The following is an 18944-nucleotide window of genomic DNA, read 5'->3' as shown; positions in this document are numbered from 1 at the left end:
CCTCAAGCCCTCCTAGACGGGGTCACACTTCCCCTGAAGGACGAAGTTCGCAGTTTGGAGTACTTCTAGATCCGTCTCTACGTTTGTCATCTCAAGTAGATGCAATGGCCAGAAGTGCTTGGTATCAACTTTGGTTGATACGTCAACTGCGACCCTACTTCGACCGAAAGGACCTTGAAGCTGTAGTGCATGCTCTAGTAATCTCTCGTCTTGATTTCTGCAATGTGCTCTACATGGGGCTACCCTTGTATCAAGTTCAGAAGCTTCAATTAATGCAAAATGTGGCAGCCAGGTCGGTCACTGGATCCTCAAGATTTGACCACATAACACCTATTCTGAAAGATCTACACTGGCTTCCAATTAGCTTCCAGGCACAATACATGGTGTTGGTTATTACCTTTAAAGCCCTACATGGCATGAGCCTGAGTTACTTATGGGAATGCATCTCCCTATACAATCCGCCCTGCACTCTCAGAACAAATGGGAAGGAATTGTTAGAGGTACCAGCATCTAAATATGTTTCTACTTCCCAAAAAGCATTTAGTATAGCTGCCCCCAGACTATGGAATGGACTCCCAGAGGAGACCCGCCTTGTTACATCCCTGGAAACTTTCAGGAAGGCGGTTAAGACAGAGCTTTTTTGACGTGCATACACACCTAACCTTCTATGAATTACAGACTGTTTCTGTATGGAACGAGAGCATCTGACCCCATGATTGTTGATTTTATGTTTTTAACTGTGGTTTAAACTGTGGTAATAATATTGTAACATTTTAATTGTATTTTTTAAAACTCTGCTGTGATCCCGCCTCGATCCAATTGGGGGAGGCGGGAAGATATAAATAAACATTATTATTATTATTATTATTATTCTCTATTTGCTAGACTTTTTAATACCAATCCTCCAGTTCCACATTTATTTTTGTTTTCCAACTTCTTGCTATAATTAATCTCGCTGCTGTAAGCAAATTTGTTACAAGATTTCTTTCTTCTTTTTTCCGTTCTACATCATTATACAGTGATAACAATACTATATTTGGTTTTCTATCTATTCTTATATCCATAATATTTTCTATTTCTATTATTACTGTTTCCCAATTTTTTTTACATTTTTGCATTGTCACCACATATGTATATATGTTCCTACTTCATTACATCCTCTCCAACAATATTTTGAATTATTCTTATCTATCTTATGTAATCGTACTGATGTCAAATACCATTTCCAGATCAGTTTATAATAATTTTTCTTAACTCGTACCAATAGATTTTTTCAAATGTCTTTGTTCCCAAATTTTATTCCATTCATTTTCACAAAATGTACATCCTAATTCTTCTTCCCATATTTCTTTCCAAATATTTTGGTGTATTTCTTTTCTTTTAGTCTCCATTAGTATTTTATACATTTTGCTAGTTATTCCTTCCATACTTTCATTTTCCTCTAATTCTTTTTCTTTCTGAATTATTTGTTCAAACTGCGTATATTTTTTCTTTTTTATAGTCTTTTTCTTCCAATTTTTGAACCATTGTTCGATTTGCATATAATGAAACCATGACATTCCTTTAAATTTCTTTTATATTCCTATTTTCAATTCTATCCAATTTTCTATTTTATCTATCTTCCTTTCCTTTAATTCCTTACCTAATAAATTTCTTAAATTCTTTGGGAATGACTTTACCATTATTATTAGTACTATTAATGAATTTTCATTCAATAATCCTTTTTTATATATTTATTCTATGTAGTATATTTTTCATAAGTGGGTTTTTAATTTCCTTAATTTCTTTCCTACTAAATTCTTTTAAGAAAATATTCTGTTTCATATGTATTTCTTCTTTTCCTGTTTCTAACCAGTCCACATCTGATGTACCTAACATACCTTCTATTACGTATCTTAATTGATTGGCCTCATAATATCCCTTTATATTAGGGAGGCCTAACCCTCCCTTTCCTTGGGATTTATACCAAAATTGCTTATTTACTTTAGTTCTTTTTTCTCCATTACAATATACATTTAATAATTGTTGCCACTTATTTAGTTCAGTTTCTGATATTTTTAATGGTATCATTCTAAATAAAAAAAAATAATTTTGGTAAGATTTTCATTTTAAGTAGTGCTCTTCTCCCAAACCATGACAATTTGATTTCCTTATATTCTACCAATTTTTTTTCAATTTCTTTCCGTAATCCAACCAAATTTTTCACTTCCATTTCATTTAAATCTTTCATTATATTCATTCCTAAATATTTTATATTACTTTTGATTCTTATCTCTAAATCTTTTTGTTTCGCAAACTCTAATTCTTCTTCTTTTGTATAGTTGAATAACATCATTTCTGATTTATTCCAATTAATCTGAAGTCCTGTCATCTCACTAAATAAATTCAAATGTTCTTTTATTTTTCCCATTTTTTCTTTTAAATCTTTAACAGTTAATAAAGTATCATCAGCAAACAAACCAATTTTATGGTTTTTTCCCCAGTCCTATTCTTTCCAGATTTTTATCCTTCCTTATAACATTTGCTCGCATTTCTATCACCACTGCAAATAATTTTGGTGAAAGCGGACATCCTTGTCTTGTACCTCTCGTTACTTTTATTTCATTTGTTATTCTATCATTTACTATTGCTTTAATTGAATTATTACAATATAGTTGATCTATTAAACCCTTTATTTTTCTGCCATTCCGAACGTTTTCATAATTATTTTTAATGTTGGCAATTCCACACAGTCAAATGCTTTAAATGTATCTAATGCCAAAATCCCTGCTTTTGATTTGGCTGACCCCATTACATGTATTTTACTCAAACCTCTACCTACTAAATTAGACATCTGTCTTCCTTTCACAAATCCACATTAATCTTTCCCTATATTCTGAAATCCTAAATACTCCAAAATCCAAAATTGTCCATATGAGTGGCTGAGACAGCTGTATATCCTATACAGCAGATCTGACAGTTTGTGAACTAGTCATTTAAATGATCAAACAATTTAAAATCAGTTAATCAATCAACTATAACAGAAGAAAATTAGGAGGGAAAAGCTCTACAAGGAATAAAGGGAAAACATGATGAGAGAAGAAAAAAATTAAAATGTTTAAGTAGAGAAAAAATGTATCTCCCCACAACATAATATGAGAAAGCTGAAAGTGGAAGCAAAACTAGGGGGAAAAAAGAAGTAGATGAAGGAAATCAATTATATTTGGTAAATAACTAATGTAGCGGAGGAGGAAAGTAGGTAAAGAGCAAGAAAGAGCCAAAAACCTGGGCCAGACAGGAGGAGAAACTACAGGATGGGCCATAGGTCAGAGAGATAAAGGTCTACTACTAGTCATGCAAGACCACTGTCTGACCTTGGTAGCTCCTTAGTGGATGGCTTGTATGTGCAATCTGATGAACACAGTACCATAACAGAAGAAGTACATAAGAGAAGAAGAGTAGGCTCTGGGATGAAGCAGACAACTGTCACCCAGTTGATGTTTCTGGACTACAATCCCCAAAATCCCTCATCACTAGCTATGCTAGCTAGGTCTAGTGAGAATTTTAGGTGAAAAACATCTAGAGGGCCACAGTTGCCCCCACTCCAGGAAATACTCTCACCATGCTATAGTTTCCCATTGTATCATTATGCCACAGAGAGAACACAAAGAGGTTTCCATCAAATTGTTTTATCAAACTTTTGAACCAAAAGAGATACTCTCCCTCAGCTGCATAACAAACAACTGCCAAGAATTCTGTATAAACGCCTATTTGTGCTCATAAATCAAGCATTACAGAAAAGAGACCAATACATGCATACTATTGTATTCAAAGATGCAAGAACAGGGTCTTTATATCACAGAAAAGAAACTTCCTTATTATGCTGGGAGAACCAGTGAAAGCAGTGATGAAGAATTGTGAAAACATGGTCAGGGATGAGACCCTAACATGTTCTGGTTAGAGAACTGTGAATCCACCTGCTCAAGCTGAAATTTGAAAACAGAGTCAACAATCTCAACAAATTAAAGTGTGTCACAGTTATATTTTGATGATTCATGAAAATGATAAATTGAAATACTTAAAATGGTAACTTATTTAAAAACATAACTTCAAAATAAAACTTAAATCAGTTTCTGGTAAGAACTATCCATAAAATGTCACATTTTATTTTTTTCCTTTTCCATTAAAGGAACAGTTTTTACAACTGCAAGACAATCCTTTCTGCCTCTGATATTTCTTAATATGTAACATTTACACCATCTTGTGGTGATGAACGATATTTTAATCTTAGATGAGTTATAAACTGAATAGTAATTATAGAACAGAACAAAATATTTATATGACAATATGATGTGCATATTTTATGAAAACAACTATAGCAAACAAAAAAATTTCTGTAGACTGTGACTGCTAATTGTTCACAGAAATTAACAAAAATAAATAGATATTTGAAGAAATTATGAAATGTGTTCTTATGAAAGAAAAGGCCAGTCTATATGCATATAGATTTATCACATTATAGAAGGGATAAGTAATGCAATGCCTATAATGTTTTTTAATTACAATTCCTACACTTTGATACTACTTGCCATGCTGTCCAGGGCTGACAAGATCTGTAATCCAAACTATTTGGAGGACACCAAATTGCCTTACATTAGAGCAAAGTTTCAGTTTTTGAGATTCTCTAAGCAGCAAAAGGAACTAATAAAAATAAGTAGAAAAAGCTTAAAGAGCAACAATCAAGAGCACATCCTCGGTCTTGGGTTTTCAACCTTTGATCTTTCAGATGTTTTGTATTTCAGTTCCCAACAGCTTTTGCCAGCATGACTAATGATGGTGGATTCTAGGAGCAAGGTCCAAATCAGGAGTACTCAGGTTAACACCCCCCCCCCCCCCAGTCCTAAACAGTTGTAGGACCAGGGCAATTCCTCAGTGAAGGACCAGGAAAAGGAGAATTTTTAGATATCAGCAACATACCACTGTTCAGCACGTGCTCCTCTTGGTTCTGAGCCTAGTCTTCAGTCAGTAAGATCCAAGTGCCCAGAAAGTAAGGCTACATTTTCTGCTGTTTGGGAAAAAACTGTTTTCATCCTATTTAACCAGTTATCTGCATATACAGTAGTCCCTCGACATTTGCGGATTTGACACTTGCAGTTTCGATCATTCGTGAGGTCAAGGCTGCCATGCGCACGCCTTCTCCTCCTCTACCCTGGGCTTTTCCCCTTCAGAAGAAAAAAACGCAGGAGGTAGGGAGCAGCCGGGAAAGGTGTGTGACAACCCCTCCCCTTTCCAGGCAATTCTCTATCCTGGAAAAGGGTGTGTGTGTGTGTGGGGGGGGTCGATCCTCCACCCTAGCTCTCCATCCTGGAAAGGGGCACAGGGGGCCGATCCCCCACCTCTTTCCAGGATGGAGACCTGTCTGGGGAACCAGGCAGCTTTCCACCTGGGAAAAAGGTGAGAAGCCAGTTAAAAGGACGGCACATGTCTTGCTCCTCTTGCCTCGCCCACCCATCCCTTTAACTTGCTTCTGGAGGGGGGGAGTTATTTGCGGTTTTTCCACATTTGTGGGCATCTTGCACCCCTAACCCCAGTGAATGTGGAGGGACGGCTGTAGTGAAAACAGTTGAAATAGAGTGTACTGAACTAAACTGATGATTGTGGTCTCTTCTAACTCCGTGATTCTAGATTCTAAAAAGCCGGCAGAAGAAGAAAAAAATACAGAACTTATTGTTATTAATAACATGTTGCTTACCAGTACATCGTGCACTAAGGCTTGGTAGGTCCAGGTGTGATGCAGAGGAGTTGCCAAATCTATGTTTCTATCAACAAGTACTAAAAGAGGTCTCTGGAAACTGTAAAGAAAAATAAATGGTTAATACTTTCAGGTACACCTGCATGTTTGGGAGATTCCATTAGTCTGGACTGTATCCAATGTTGTAGAAGTGTTGTAATGAAATATGAAATATTTTAATCCAACTGTAAAGTGGATTGCTTCTCTGTGCCATCTGGATAGTAATCTCTCTCTGCATTGAAACTACAACTTTTACAGCAAAAAAAGCATATTGTTTCTAAAACAATCTGGTTAGTGTTTAAAATCCTCACATTTCAAAACATTACTAAATCTTCACTTTTCTATAAACATTTATTATTATTGCACTCTATTAGATTATAAAAAATATTAAAATAAATTGTGCTGGTGAAAAGTCAATTACATGTCACAAGTACAGAAAGCTCCAAATACATATATGGCTTTAAAAACTCTTTATGAAGGACTATAACTAAATACTGATACCTGAATTGTCCAGCCCCAAGTGTGTCGCCTGTGAAAAGGCTGTTTCTGGCATCTCTGAGGTTCTCTCGAAGCTTCTTATCTAGTTTCTGGAAGATTTAGCACAATTTTCTGTTACTTGAAAAATGAGCAAAACAAGTGGTTGTTATTTACTATGAAGATACATTCTTGGATAGCTGGAAGAGCAATCCATGTACTTGTGGGATGTTTCATGTGCCAATTGACAAGGCACAAGACTAAATTCTTTCAGTTACAACTGTTAACTCCTTTCGCTTCTGCTTGACAGAAATCTCCCTCAGCTAATTTGAGTTTCCATGTACTTCAGCGGTGTCCTCCATCTTGAATTATTTTCAACATGGTGGCCCAAAGAAACATAATTATTTTCCACTGTTGTATTGCCCTGAGTTCCTGGATCTGCTTAAGATGGTAACTCAGGGGAGATACAGATGGATGGCTCCATGCCATCATTTTTGCCTCTCGTCGCATGGCGCGGCACCGACGCACTCCCTAAAAAGGAGCCGCCTAATGTGGCTTCTTTTTAGAGGCGTCACAAGCGCTGCGATACAAGGCCACTAAGCTTCTTCTGGTTAGAGCCATTTGCGCGTGCGGACATCCATGCATCACAATGCTGTGCCCCTCTGAGTTACTCTCACTCAACAATTTGAAAATTATCCTCAGTATCATTTTGCTGTTTGTTTCACAGACATACTGGGAAGTGGTCGTCTGAATGAGATTATTTGTATTATTTTCACATCCCACAATTTGCTGGGTAGCAGTCAATGGCACAAAATTTTAACAGTACTCCTTCAGTGGTTTGTTTTCTTTACTTTTCCAAATACAACACTGCTTTGTTTTCATCTCATTCTCCCTCAAATTTATTTTTCTCAGGGCTCTATCCATTCTATTTCTAAGGCTGCATCTACACTGCAGAAATAATCCAGTCTGACACCGCTTTAACTGCCCTGGGTGCGTGCTTACAGTATGAAGTACTAAAATGCTTCTGATTTGTTTTTCTGAAAACAGAGAAGGAAACTTAAACTCTAGATTCCTGCTCGTTTGTTGAAAGAAACAAAATGAGAAGAAAACCATGCCCATCCTTAGGCAACATAATATAAACCACCAGGGAGCAAAATTCTGACACGTTTAAATAAACTGATATTTTGTGTACATCAATAATTATTTCAGCTTAGATATCCCACAACTCACCACAGCCACCATTTCTGCTGCTGTTCCTCTTGAACATCTGATAATTGGAATAGCCCCTATTTTTAAAAAATTAAAAATGTAGTTGCATAATCTAGTGCACATTGTTTTAAAGTGAATGAATTTTATACTGTTTATATTCCTCTTAAATTTTATTAAAGAAATATGAGTTACCATAGTTATATTTAAACAAAGTTTTATAAAATCTTTTTTAAATTTTCAGAAATTTAATTTATTTAAAGATGGTAGACCGCAAATGTGGCATCACAGAGGCATCCCTAGACATCTCCCAAATAGCTTGATATATAACTTAATTTTCTTTTGGATAATTTAAAACTGGTACTGTGGTGGAAATATTCCTTGTTGAAATAAAAAACTATAGAAAGATGGAGTCACCTTTGTCAGCCAGAGAGATGGTTTTTGAAATAAAGGCTTGGAGTTTAGAAAAACTAGAGCAAAGGAATAATGAGTGCATCTTGACCTTGCCTTTGAAAGGAGGGAGACTTTTATACATCTGGAGATAGTCTTAAAGTGTAAAGGCCAGATCTATTCTGATTAAATGGCATTACACAACAAGAGCTATTCCATAGTGATCTCCCTGAGGAAACGTGAGATGGAAGATGCCCCTGGAGTGGAGGAACATCTGAAACATGGTGGCACCCTGGGCATTCCTATTCTGTTATGAGAGTAGTCCAGAGAGGCATAGTAACAGTTGCTTGGCAAGAGTCTGTAACCAGGCTAAAAATTATAGTTTCTCAATGAGATGTGATTCTGACAGCAGATACAATATTCTTTATAGTGGAGTTTTCCTATTGAATCATGAAACAAATACACAATACATCACTATTAGAAGATTAGCTTGGTGGCAAGAGTAAACTCCAGAGAATCAGATCCAACAAAAGTGTCAAAGGGTTAAAAGCAATGAGAATATGTGTGTTTAACTAATTCTATACACTGTCTTTCTGAAATTGGACCGACTGGAAGATGTTATTGCCTGGTGATGGTAAGAATATTAATATTTTGGTAACTGCTAGACAGGTTTGTTTTGTTCTGAGTTTAGAGTGTCATATAAACATAGTTAATAGTTGATAGTATCATGCAATATGAATATTGATGAAACATCAAAAGGGGGGAATGTGGTGGAAATATTCCTTGTTGAAATAAAAAACTATAGAAAGATGGAGTCACCTTTGTCAGCCAGAGAGATGGTTTTTGAAATAAAGGCTTGGAGTTTAGAAAAACTAGAGCAAAGGAATAATGAGTGCATCTTGACCTGGATGGAAGCTGGCACCAGTAAAAAGACATAACATAAACTACTGAGATAAGGACACATAGTTGACATTCAGAAGCAAGGTTAGGAGGAAGGCTACAGGAGGGGGTAAGGAGTGATGATGCAGTTTTAATGTATGCATGTATTTCTGTTCTGATTGTAAGAATTCTGTATGTTTAAATTGTAATTAGCCAATCAGGTGTATAGAAGAAGCTTCTTTGTCTTGAATAATATAAAAAGAGCCATTTTGTCTTGTTCGGGGTCTCAGCTTTTGGAACTTGAATTCCACTGAGTTCATTGTTTTCCTTTGTCGACAATTGGAAATAAACTTATGGATTTTCAATTACTAGGTCCTCTTGCCAATTCTATTGCTCTGCAAATCCTAGAAATTTAAGTTTCCTGAAATTTCTGTTACAGTACTAGGTTACTACACATCTGCAGGAAACATATGTCACGGACAGACATTTTTTAAAGCTATATCTTAAATGTTAAAGTTTGCACATCTTATTAAACCCATGATATATACTCAGACTTAATTTAGAAATTATCTACTAAATAATTTTTGTTCAGAATTATTTTAAATTATCAGTGCGAAATGGTGAACCAGATACTGTGGCTTGATGCTTTTCATGAACCTGAATACTGTCGCTAGTCCTTTTTTCTTTTCTTTAATTTTTAGTCCTAGGTAAAGGAGACCCACTAAATCAATGGCATTTACCTATTTGTTGGCATACTATTCAACAACTCATTGAATGGGTCAACTCTACTTGGGACGATTTAACAGGATTCTAGCCATTATTATTTTTTTCCCACTGGTACTGATTGGAATTGTAGACCAGAAATATTAAAAGGTGCATGACAGCACAAGCATGTTTCAAACATTCCAAATTATTTTACATCTTCAAATAGATGCAAAAGAATGAAAAGTTCAGTTGAAATAATTTAATAATAAAAAGTTAATGTCTATAAACGTTTGTAATTCATGCACACTGTTAAATGTTTTAACAGACAATAATGAAACTTTTTCTTCTGTTCTGACAGAACTTATGGGAAAATTCTATCAATTTTAGTGAAATAACTCCTTTTGGTATAAATATGATCCAGCACAGGTACGATATTTTCCAATTTCTTAGCCATTACTCTATTGTCAATCTTCTCTTCTTTTCTTTTCTAATGCCTCTTTTTTTCAGTGTTATCCATGCTATAATGGTATACTAGTCTCAGTATTAATTCTTACACGAGGAACATCTAACTAAAGTTTGATACCAGGGCTTCAAGCTGGTTTGCATACTCTGGGAAAAGGTTACCACTGACTTGATGTTCTCAGAGAGAGGGCAGAAAGGAAGACAACAAATTAAATGGGGTTGTGGAGGTTAGTCTTGTACGTCCTGATTCTGAAACTGGCACAAGGTGGCATATGGATTGCTACTCTGCTCCATCCAGAGAATGGTGAAAGTCAGGCAAAGGAGGGCAGACGAAGAAGTGTCATATCAACACTGGGCTTGTGTAAGGGAAAAGATGTCTGACTTATCCTACTGTCCCATTTTGAAGTTATGCACGAATTAATACTGAAGTACATGTGCTGATTTCCTTACCAAATGAAACTTTTAAAAGTCTTCATACTCACCAAGTGTAACAAAAAAACAGAAAAGACTGTCAACAATTGTGTCCATGATGGTCTCCATTTCTGTGTCTGTTATATCTGGTCTGTTAATGGCTATAATTTTTAAAAGGGAAGAAGAAATTTTTCATGTTACCATAAAGGAACAGACCGACAGCTTCAGTTGTCTTCAAGCTGGCTTGGGGGCGTGGCGTTTACGCACACCACACCCCCAAGTTGCCCGGAATTCGTACCAGTGATTACACACCGCATGGCTTCCAGGTGACTTGAGGCTGTGGCATTTAGATGCCATATGCTCCAGAGCCGGCAAAAAGCCGGCTCCAGAGGCAAAAGCAAAGGCTTTTCTCCGCCCCAAATAAGAACTGATTTTTTCTGCTCCTGTTTGAGGTGGAAGCTGGCTAGACTGGGGCCAAGCAACTGTTTGCCCCAGCCCCAATCCAGCCTTAATTGCAGTGGTTCCAATCTGCCCCATTGGACTGTCTGTTTCACCCCAAGCGCTATTAACTGCAAGTAAACTATTCTAGATAAACAGTTGGCAGCACAAATAGACAAAAGTAACTACTTGAAATATTCCACATACTTTTCTTGTCCTGATGCTAAAGATATATTTAATATCCTGATTCTATGAACTTACTTTCGCTAGACAGAAGTAAAAACTGTCTAATAAAAAAAGCAATAATAAATAATCTATCAGTGAGTGGTTGAGGGAGATTTGAAGATAGACATAGTGGCCGGAATCCTATTGAGCGGTTACTAATGCCCAACTATTATGGTTATACAATCTATGTATAACTTGTAGAGTATGCAATGTTATCCGGCCCAACCTTCCCAATCCCCAATTTTGTATGTACAAAATAACACACAACATTATGTTGTTTCATAATTCTAAATTCAACTGTAAATCTAGGTTAGAGCAAACCTACTAAATTACTAGGAATTTTTGTAAGATATTGGAAACTCATACAAGTTCAATTAATTCAATAGGTCTGTTCTAGTTGGGAGTAACAATTCAGTTTACATGACTAAAACAAGGCAATTTGAGTTAGGCCAATATATTATATTGGGATGGGGGAGCTGTGGCTCTCTTGAAATTTTTAGATTGCAAATCCCACAATCTCTAACCATTAGCTAATAGCAGCTATAAGCCAATCCACAACATCTGAAGGGTCGTTGCCTATCTCTGTATCGTAAGTGTCCTGATAGATTAGGATGGGTTTAAAAAACTGGTTTAGTGGTTTTGAGTGTTGGACTACAACTCTGGAGACCAGGGTTCGATTCCTAGTCAGCCATGAAATACACTGGGTGACCCTGGGCAAATGATAATACTCTCAAGTCTCAAGGGAAGGCAATGGAAAACTCCTCTGAACAAACCTTGCCAAGAAAACCCTATGATAGGGTCGCCATGAGGAAGAAACGATTTGAAGGCATACAACAACAACAAAACAATGACTTAAAATACTAAGTATTAATAAATGTTTTTAAATCCCACTTACCACGATATGAAACAAGTTCCTTATTTTGATTGCACAATACAAACATATCATCTTCCAGAGTGATGAAATTGAGATACTGGTCAAAAACCTATACACCAAGACAAAGGGATCATTAATAGTAATCACATGGAACCTTGACTGATTTAGAAGGCAACTGTGATTTAACTTTTTTGAGTATTGATAAGGAATAGCATTTACAGAAAGCATTTTTACTTCAGTAGGAGCACCTGTTTTTTCTCCCTAATCCTCTGCAAGTTACTTAACCCTCCATCACAAAAAGTGCTGGTGAGGGTTGGGGCCCCCCTCCAGAAGTAAATGGAAAGAAATAGGCTAAAATGGGTAAATGATCTCACATTGGTATTGGCACTTTCTCGTAAAGCAAAGCCAATATGGGATACAACACGCTTATATATAGTGTATGTGTGTGTATATGGAACCTTGACTGATTTAGACATTATTATAACATGATAATTAATTATGAAGCAAAGGTATTTCAATTAATTTCCTAACTGGCAGCAGAATATCTTTATTTATAAAAACATCCAAAAGAAAAAAATGCCCATATGAAACTAAACATGGGGCGCGGGGTTATCAGTACGCTGATGACACCCAAATAATTTTCTCTATGTCTCCAACTGATGCAGTGACCAGGGATGGCATCTCTCCTCTCGTAGCCTGTCTGGAATCGATAATGGGCTGGATGAGGGAAAACAGACTCAGCCTGAATCCAGAGAAAACGGAAGTACTCGTGATAGGTTCTCCCGGCCCGGGGATGGTGGTGGTTCCACCTGTCCTGAACGGGATCACGCTTTCTGTGAAGGACTCAGTACGCAGTCTGGGGGTGCTTATTGACTCGTCGCTCCATCTTACTTCTCAGGTGGATGCGATGGTCAAGAGCACCTGCTATCAGCTTCGGCTGATACGCCAGCTGCGTCCCTACCTGGACCGGAGGGACCTTGAAACTGTAGTACACGCTCTGGTAACCTCCCGATTGGATTTCTGTAACGCGCTCTACATGGGGCAACCCTTGTACCATACCTGGAAGCTGCAACTAGTGCAGAATATGGCAGCACGACTGGTCACTGGTACTTCCAGGGCCAGTCATATACCTGTGCTTAAAGACCTTCATTGGCTGCCTATTCGCTTCCGGGCGCAATACAAGGTGTTGGTTATTACTTATAAAGCCCTAAATGGCTTGGGCCCAGGGTACCTGGAGGACCGCCTCTCTCCGTACAATCCGCCCCGCACACTCAGATCAACTGGGCAGCAATTATTAAGAGTTAGGCTAGACTAGTTACTACCACCAGGAGGGCCTTTACCACACTGGCCCCCAACCTCTGGAACTCGCTGCCCGTTGAGCTCCGGTTGGCCACCTCCCTGGCCCAATTTAAGAAGGGGTTGAAAACATATCTTTTCGAGCAGGCTTACCCCTGACTCTATCCCCGGTATATTTTCTCACCCCTCCGTTGTCAGCTGGTTGAGCTGGCATGAGTTTGCTTGTTTTTATTGCAATGTTTTAATGTATTTTAATATATTTAATTGTATGGATTTTCTTGTTGTACACCGCCCTGATTTTTAGAAGGGCGGTATAAAGAAGAAAAAAATAAGAAACAAGAGGATTAAAATACCTCCTGACCATGATGCTACAGTAAGTAAAGCCACATGGGTAATTGTAATTATTCTATACTGTAATCATTTTATGTAAACTTTCCATAACTTATTTTGCTATATACTTCACAGATACAACATACACACTTATAAAAAGTATGGAAGCATATATAAAAGGCAAATCAAATGTAATTCTGTAAATCCAGGAACAACATAGTGGATAAATGAAAGGATTTCGAAAGACAGAAGGATATTGCTGTAATGAATAATTTAAAAACAATTCAATGGTTCAGAAGCCTGCTTGGGAACAGAGGTCAGATCACTTAGCATCTTTCTCCGATTATAGGCTACAACATGCATTGATTTCATTAAAATTACAGTCTATGGATACAATGGTATTTATGGCAGAATGAATAATGAATGAGGGAGAGAGAAGGCTGGCCCAGTTCCATCAGGGGCTAGCCTGAAGAAAGAGGCTCCTCCCTCCCCAACTGTCATCTTTCGGCCTCTGAGGGAGATAGAAGGCTGGCCCAGTACCATCAGGGCTAGCCTGAAGAAGAAGAGCCCTCCCTCCGGTCCATCTGCCTTGGTCCAGGCCTCAGAGGGAGAGAAGAATGCTGGACCTGATTCCCTCCCTCCCTCCCCATTCCCTTCTCCTTTTGTGTCGTGTCTTTTAGATTGTAAGCCTGTGGGCAGGGAACTGTCTGTTATCCCCTCTATTGTAAACCGCTCGGATTCCCAGTGATTGGGCGGTATATAAATAAAACCTATTATTATTATTATTATTATGAATAAGCCTGTTTATGAGGTTCACAATAAATTAAAATTTTTGAGTTGTTAATTCAGAACCTAGATATTATGTGTACATACCTTTGCAAGTGAAGATATTTTGGAATACATTTTTGGACTAGTTTCAAAGTCTTGCCAAATGTGCATATTATCTTAACATGAACACATTAGGTCTTTTTTGCGTTATGCAATATTTGCCATTCACTAATCTAATGAATTCATTAAGGATAAAAGAAATATTTGTAACAACAGAACTGGCATAAACATGTTGTACCTTTGCAACTTGTGTTACTGCACTGGCACCCAAAGCAGCATTTGCAATATCTTCCAGTTTACTTCTTGAAATGGCAGAAATAAAATTTAAATAGTAAGATTCATAAAGTTGATTTCTAAGGTCCTGAAAAAAATGTTACAAGGGAGAAATTTTTAGCTTCCAAAACAACTGTAACATGAGAGCACTGAATACAAAGTAATCTTCCTAAAACTAAATATCTTGACTGCTGCCTCTGCACCAGTAATACGCAACACACATATGATACTGGTGCATCTTAAGATTGTTTTACATTGAGCCTTATGCTCAGTTTTGGCACAAGAGACTGTCAAAGTGGCCAGCCTCTTCCAGTACTAAGAAATTAAAGCAATAAGAAATTGAGGGAAACCACCAGAAATGAAGCTTTGAGAGATCCCAAATGAAGTATCTGTACTTACAGGAGCATCCTCTATGAGATTCCCTAAGATTGACCCAACATACCATATATACTCGACTGTAAGTCAACCTCATGTATAAATCAAGGGCAAGATTTAGGGTCAAAATTATGGATTTTGCTATGACCCATGAATAAGTTGAGGATAAAACTAGGGACATATAGCAAAGGATCTAAAGGATGAAGCAAAACAAAACAATGTCAAAAACTTACAACATTCCAGCAGATATAACTCTTTGTGCTTACTCTTAAGGCTGGATGGATGAGAGAATAGAGGGGGCCAGTGCTTCCAAGACAGATTATACTCCTGCTTTTCATCAGGGGATGGTTCCTTCTTTTAAATATGAGTTAAGATACAGTAAAATTACATTGACCCATAGATAAGTCGACTTGGGGTTTTGGGGTCAATTTTTTGACCAAAATTTTTAGATAGATAGATATCTTGATGCCAACCACAGATGCTGGCGAAACGTCAGGAAGAAACTCTATAACATGGCCACATAGCCTGAAAAACCCACAAAAAACTATGGATGCCGGCCATGAAAGCCTTCGACTTCACATTGACCCAACCATTTCTTTGGTACAAAGAGCATTCAACATGCTGCCTCATACCAATGGAAGGCACTATGTATAAGAGGGAAACGGGAACTCACAGTGTGTACCTTAAACTAAGATGTGAGACACCTCAAACCACAGACAGATGTACTTAGATAATGTTAATATATAAATGGATCTTGTAGCACCTTTGATGTTAAGAGGCTCAGCTGATGGACCAGAATAACATGGGCTGAACCCTGGTGCTCATTTGGGTGAATGTGGGAAAGGGTGAGTGTTTATACATCTGTCTCTCCATTGACTTGAGACATGCTACCAGTGCACACTCCTTACTTTACCTTGCTGCGCTGTTGCTCTTACTCAGAAGCCCCCTGTCATAGTGTCTGATGTGGAAACAGCTGCACCCATGTAGCCAGGCACCTTGTTTCCTCATCAGATGCGGTGATGGGGCTTCCACGTAAGATCAATTTGCAAGGCAAGGAGTTCGGGTGGGGGGGGGGGGTCTGAAAAGCCAGGGTTTGCTGCAGTGTCCAGGAAATTCTGTGGCAAACCAGGAACCAAATTACCCTGGTGTAAAGGTTGTTTAACCCAGGATCATGCCAGATCCACTGGATCCATGTCTGGGCTGGCATGATCAGGCCCAATCCTGCCTCTGAGATTTTGGCCTGAGTCATCTGAACTGGATTATGTGAGGCCAGGGGGAACATGGGACTTTTAGCCTGTGTGGACAATCTGTAACTGAAAGAGAGAAGTTGATAGCTTGAGCTTTCATAGACTTAAGACAACTTCCTCAAATGCATGGGGTAACATTGACATCCATGATGTTCTAGCATTATGTCTGGTCAAATGCTTTTTTAAGCACAAGATACTATCAAACATGTAATTAATATGCTAACGTATGAATAAAGTAACAAGAAACAAAGGGAAGCACCCATGACACAATCTCTTCTCAAACTAAAGCATTGGGTAGGACGTGATGCAGACCCCCGTGCAAGTTCCAAAACTCATGCATATTCAAGCCCTATAGGCTTGAATGGGGCATGTACATTTCCAGTGCGCCCCATTGGTGTTAATGGCAGTCGCCTCTCTGCAAATTTTCAAGTCTGCAGATCTCAAGTCTGTGGACTTTGAGGGATCACTGTCCTGCCAAGGACATTTAACTCTCTTTGTTCCAAAGAGCATCGTGGAACAATTCTAAAAGCCCTTTTTAATCAGATGTAAAGAAGTAATGTTTTTGTTCAGCATTGGACAGATTTAGCCTTAATGTGGAACACAGGCTGCCAATAGGGAAACTACAGCTTTAACATGCACGTCAAGCAATATCTGCATCTGAAACTAAACTGTGTCCAGCTTTTGAGCTGGAGTGTGTGTGTGTGTGTGTGCTTCTAGATTACACATTGAATTCTTTGTTTTTATAGCAGATTTTATACAGATTAAACTACCTGGCACAGCCTGTCAATATTTTCTTCAGTTGGCATTACAAAATACACTGCTGGAACATCTGGAATAGGGTCTCGATCCGAGTGCAGAAGACTATGATTAGAAAAAACAACCTTCATTTATGAACAGGTTTACTCTCTGAAAAGCCACAAAGACTTCTGAATACAATTCTATGCACACTTTCTTGGGGCTAAACCTCACTGAACATAGACACTTTAAAGGAATTTTGGATAAAATCAGAATACAATGCTCTGTAATTTGCAAACACAGATGTTCCCATCTATTCCCTCTGTTCTCTCCTAATTGTAGGTTGTAGTAATATAGAAACTATAGTAGTTTGTTACATTAATTCTAGTTAAGTTTAACTAGGGCATCTTTAAAGAAAATCATAAAATATACAGTCAGCCCGCCATACAGTACCAGCAGGCTTGCCAATCTGCTGATACGGATGTTCTTGCCCTGTTCTTGTCAATGACAGCGCGTGCAGGCAGCCATGCAAATGTGGTTGCTTGCACATTACGCCGCTATTGACTATAACAGGACTTGGGATCCCACAGTATTTGACATCCAGGGGGAGGGAGGGACCCCCACAGATAGAAAGCATCAACTGTAGAGTGCAGAAGCAGTCTGAACCAACCACCCCACCAAAAAGGTGCTATTCAGGTTGTTCCAAGACATTTAATATGTCTTCAAAAATATGCCACTTGAGGACAAGGATGATCAAAGCATATCCCCCCCCCCCCCCGATAGTTTTCTTAGTACGCTTTTGAAGTACAAGTTTTCTTTGTATTCTCTTAATTTCTTTAATCAGTGTCAAGTAACTAAACTTGCACTGTTTTATGAGCATGGATGTGCATTCCAGACCTTCAGGTCTGTTCACTATATGAGAGAAAGTAGATCTAAGAACTCAGGTTCTTGTCTCCTCATACTGATCAATTAGGTATGCAACTGGAGGTTTCAATGTGCTATCTTATTATTCTGAAAACGGCAAATTTTCATGCAACATATAAAGTAAGAAAAGCATAATGTGTCTCTACATCAAATACATACAGATGGAGAGTAATGCCCATGTCTCTTAATTCTTTCACTGACAATAATGGAGATATTATATCTTGGCCAAATCTGTCATAAATAAGAACCTGTAATAGAAAAAAGGAAGAAGTTAATAGCATATTTATTAGGGCTGAATTCATCCTAGAAACCTTGGATGCACTGTTTTCCCATAAAAAGTAGCATTACAAGATCAGTATTTGATTGTCTCAAATTATTTTCAATTTGACTGGAACAGAAGTTGGGCAGCTGATTTCTACCCTTGAGCTTTGTAGTCACTGTATATACATGTGTACAGGTTGAGGGTCGAGGGTACATGTTGGGGCCAAAAATCTGGATTTTAATATGACCCGCGGAATCTGCGAATAAATCTAGGGTAATACTGAAGGGCATGTAATTGGGCTGGGAAGAGGTTTCGGGAGCGAACACTCCTGCATCCTGCTTCTTACCAGCCTGACTGCCCCCTCCGGAGGCAATCGGGCTGAGAAATGAACATTGGCTTACCTTGTGATATGTTTGTTTTCAGCGATGGAGGCGATGGAATCCTCAATTGGTTAGTTCCCTCCTCTCGCTCCAATAGGCAGGATCTAGGAAGTTGCAGGTGACGTCAAGGAGGGAACGCCCCTGACCTTCCAGTCGTTGTAACAGCCAAAGCTAAAGATTATTTAACACTAACATATAGAAGGTTAAGAACAGCAAAACTATGTACAAAACAACTTGTATCTAGCTTATCCTCTCCAAAACCGAAGCGTGACCTCAGTTGTGGGAGGGCAGGATTCCATCGCCTCCATTGCTGAAAACAAACATATCACAAGGTAAGCCAATGTTCATTTTTCCAGCGATGGAGGGAGGGAATCCTCAATTGGGATATGCCAAAGCTATCTACTGTGGGAGGGAGAACTGACAATAGCAACTAGACAGTCGCTTGGAGGACTCGTCTACC

General features: G+C 38.2%; 1 protein-coding gene across 2 annotated transcripts in view; it reads right to left on the bottom strand.

Annotated features, from left to right (window-relative positions):
• Nucleotides 1–18944, bottom strand: part of SCFD1 (sec1 family domain containing 1) — a 59028-nt gene that overhangs the window by 27976 nt on the left and 12108 nt on the right. For both annotated transcript variants that reach the window (XR_016280984.1, XM_089522053.1), the window contains exons 3-10: nucleotides 18002–18090; nucleotides 16954–17044; nucleotides 14527–14649; nucleotides 11856–11943; nucleotides 10369–10458; nucleotides 7475–7530; nucleotides 6272–6357; nucleotides 5732–5831 (exon numbers count right to left, since the gene is read on the bottom strand). Coding sequence is in view for 1 of the 2 variants with exons in the window: in XM_089522053.1 (XP_089378179.1) it covers nucleotides 5732–5831; nucleotides 6272–6357; nucleotides 7475–7530; nucleotides 10369–10458; nucleotides 11856–11943; nucleotides 14527–14649; nucleotides 16954–17044; nucleotides 18002–18090 (723 nt within the window). In the remaining variant the exon portion in view is untranslated. The remainder of the gene's footprint in view (nucleotides 1–5731; nucleotides 5832–6271; nucleotides 6358–7474; nucleotides 7531–10368; nucleotides 10459–11855; nucleotides 11944–14526; nucleotides 14650–16953; nucleotides 17045–18001; nucleotides 18091–18944) is intronic.

This window comes from Sceloporus occidentalis, unplaced genomic scaffold (genome assembly GCF_023333645.1).
Source record: "Sceloporus occidentalis isolate IW3139 unplaced genomic scaffold, rSceOcc1.0.p SCAF_4, whole genome shotgun sequence".
NCBI lineage: Eukaryota > Metazoa > Chordata > Lepidosauria > Squamata > Phrynosomatidae > Sceloporus > Sceloporus occidentalis.
This window is presented reverse-complemented; position numbering and strand designations above follow the sequence as displayed.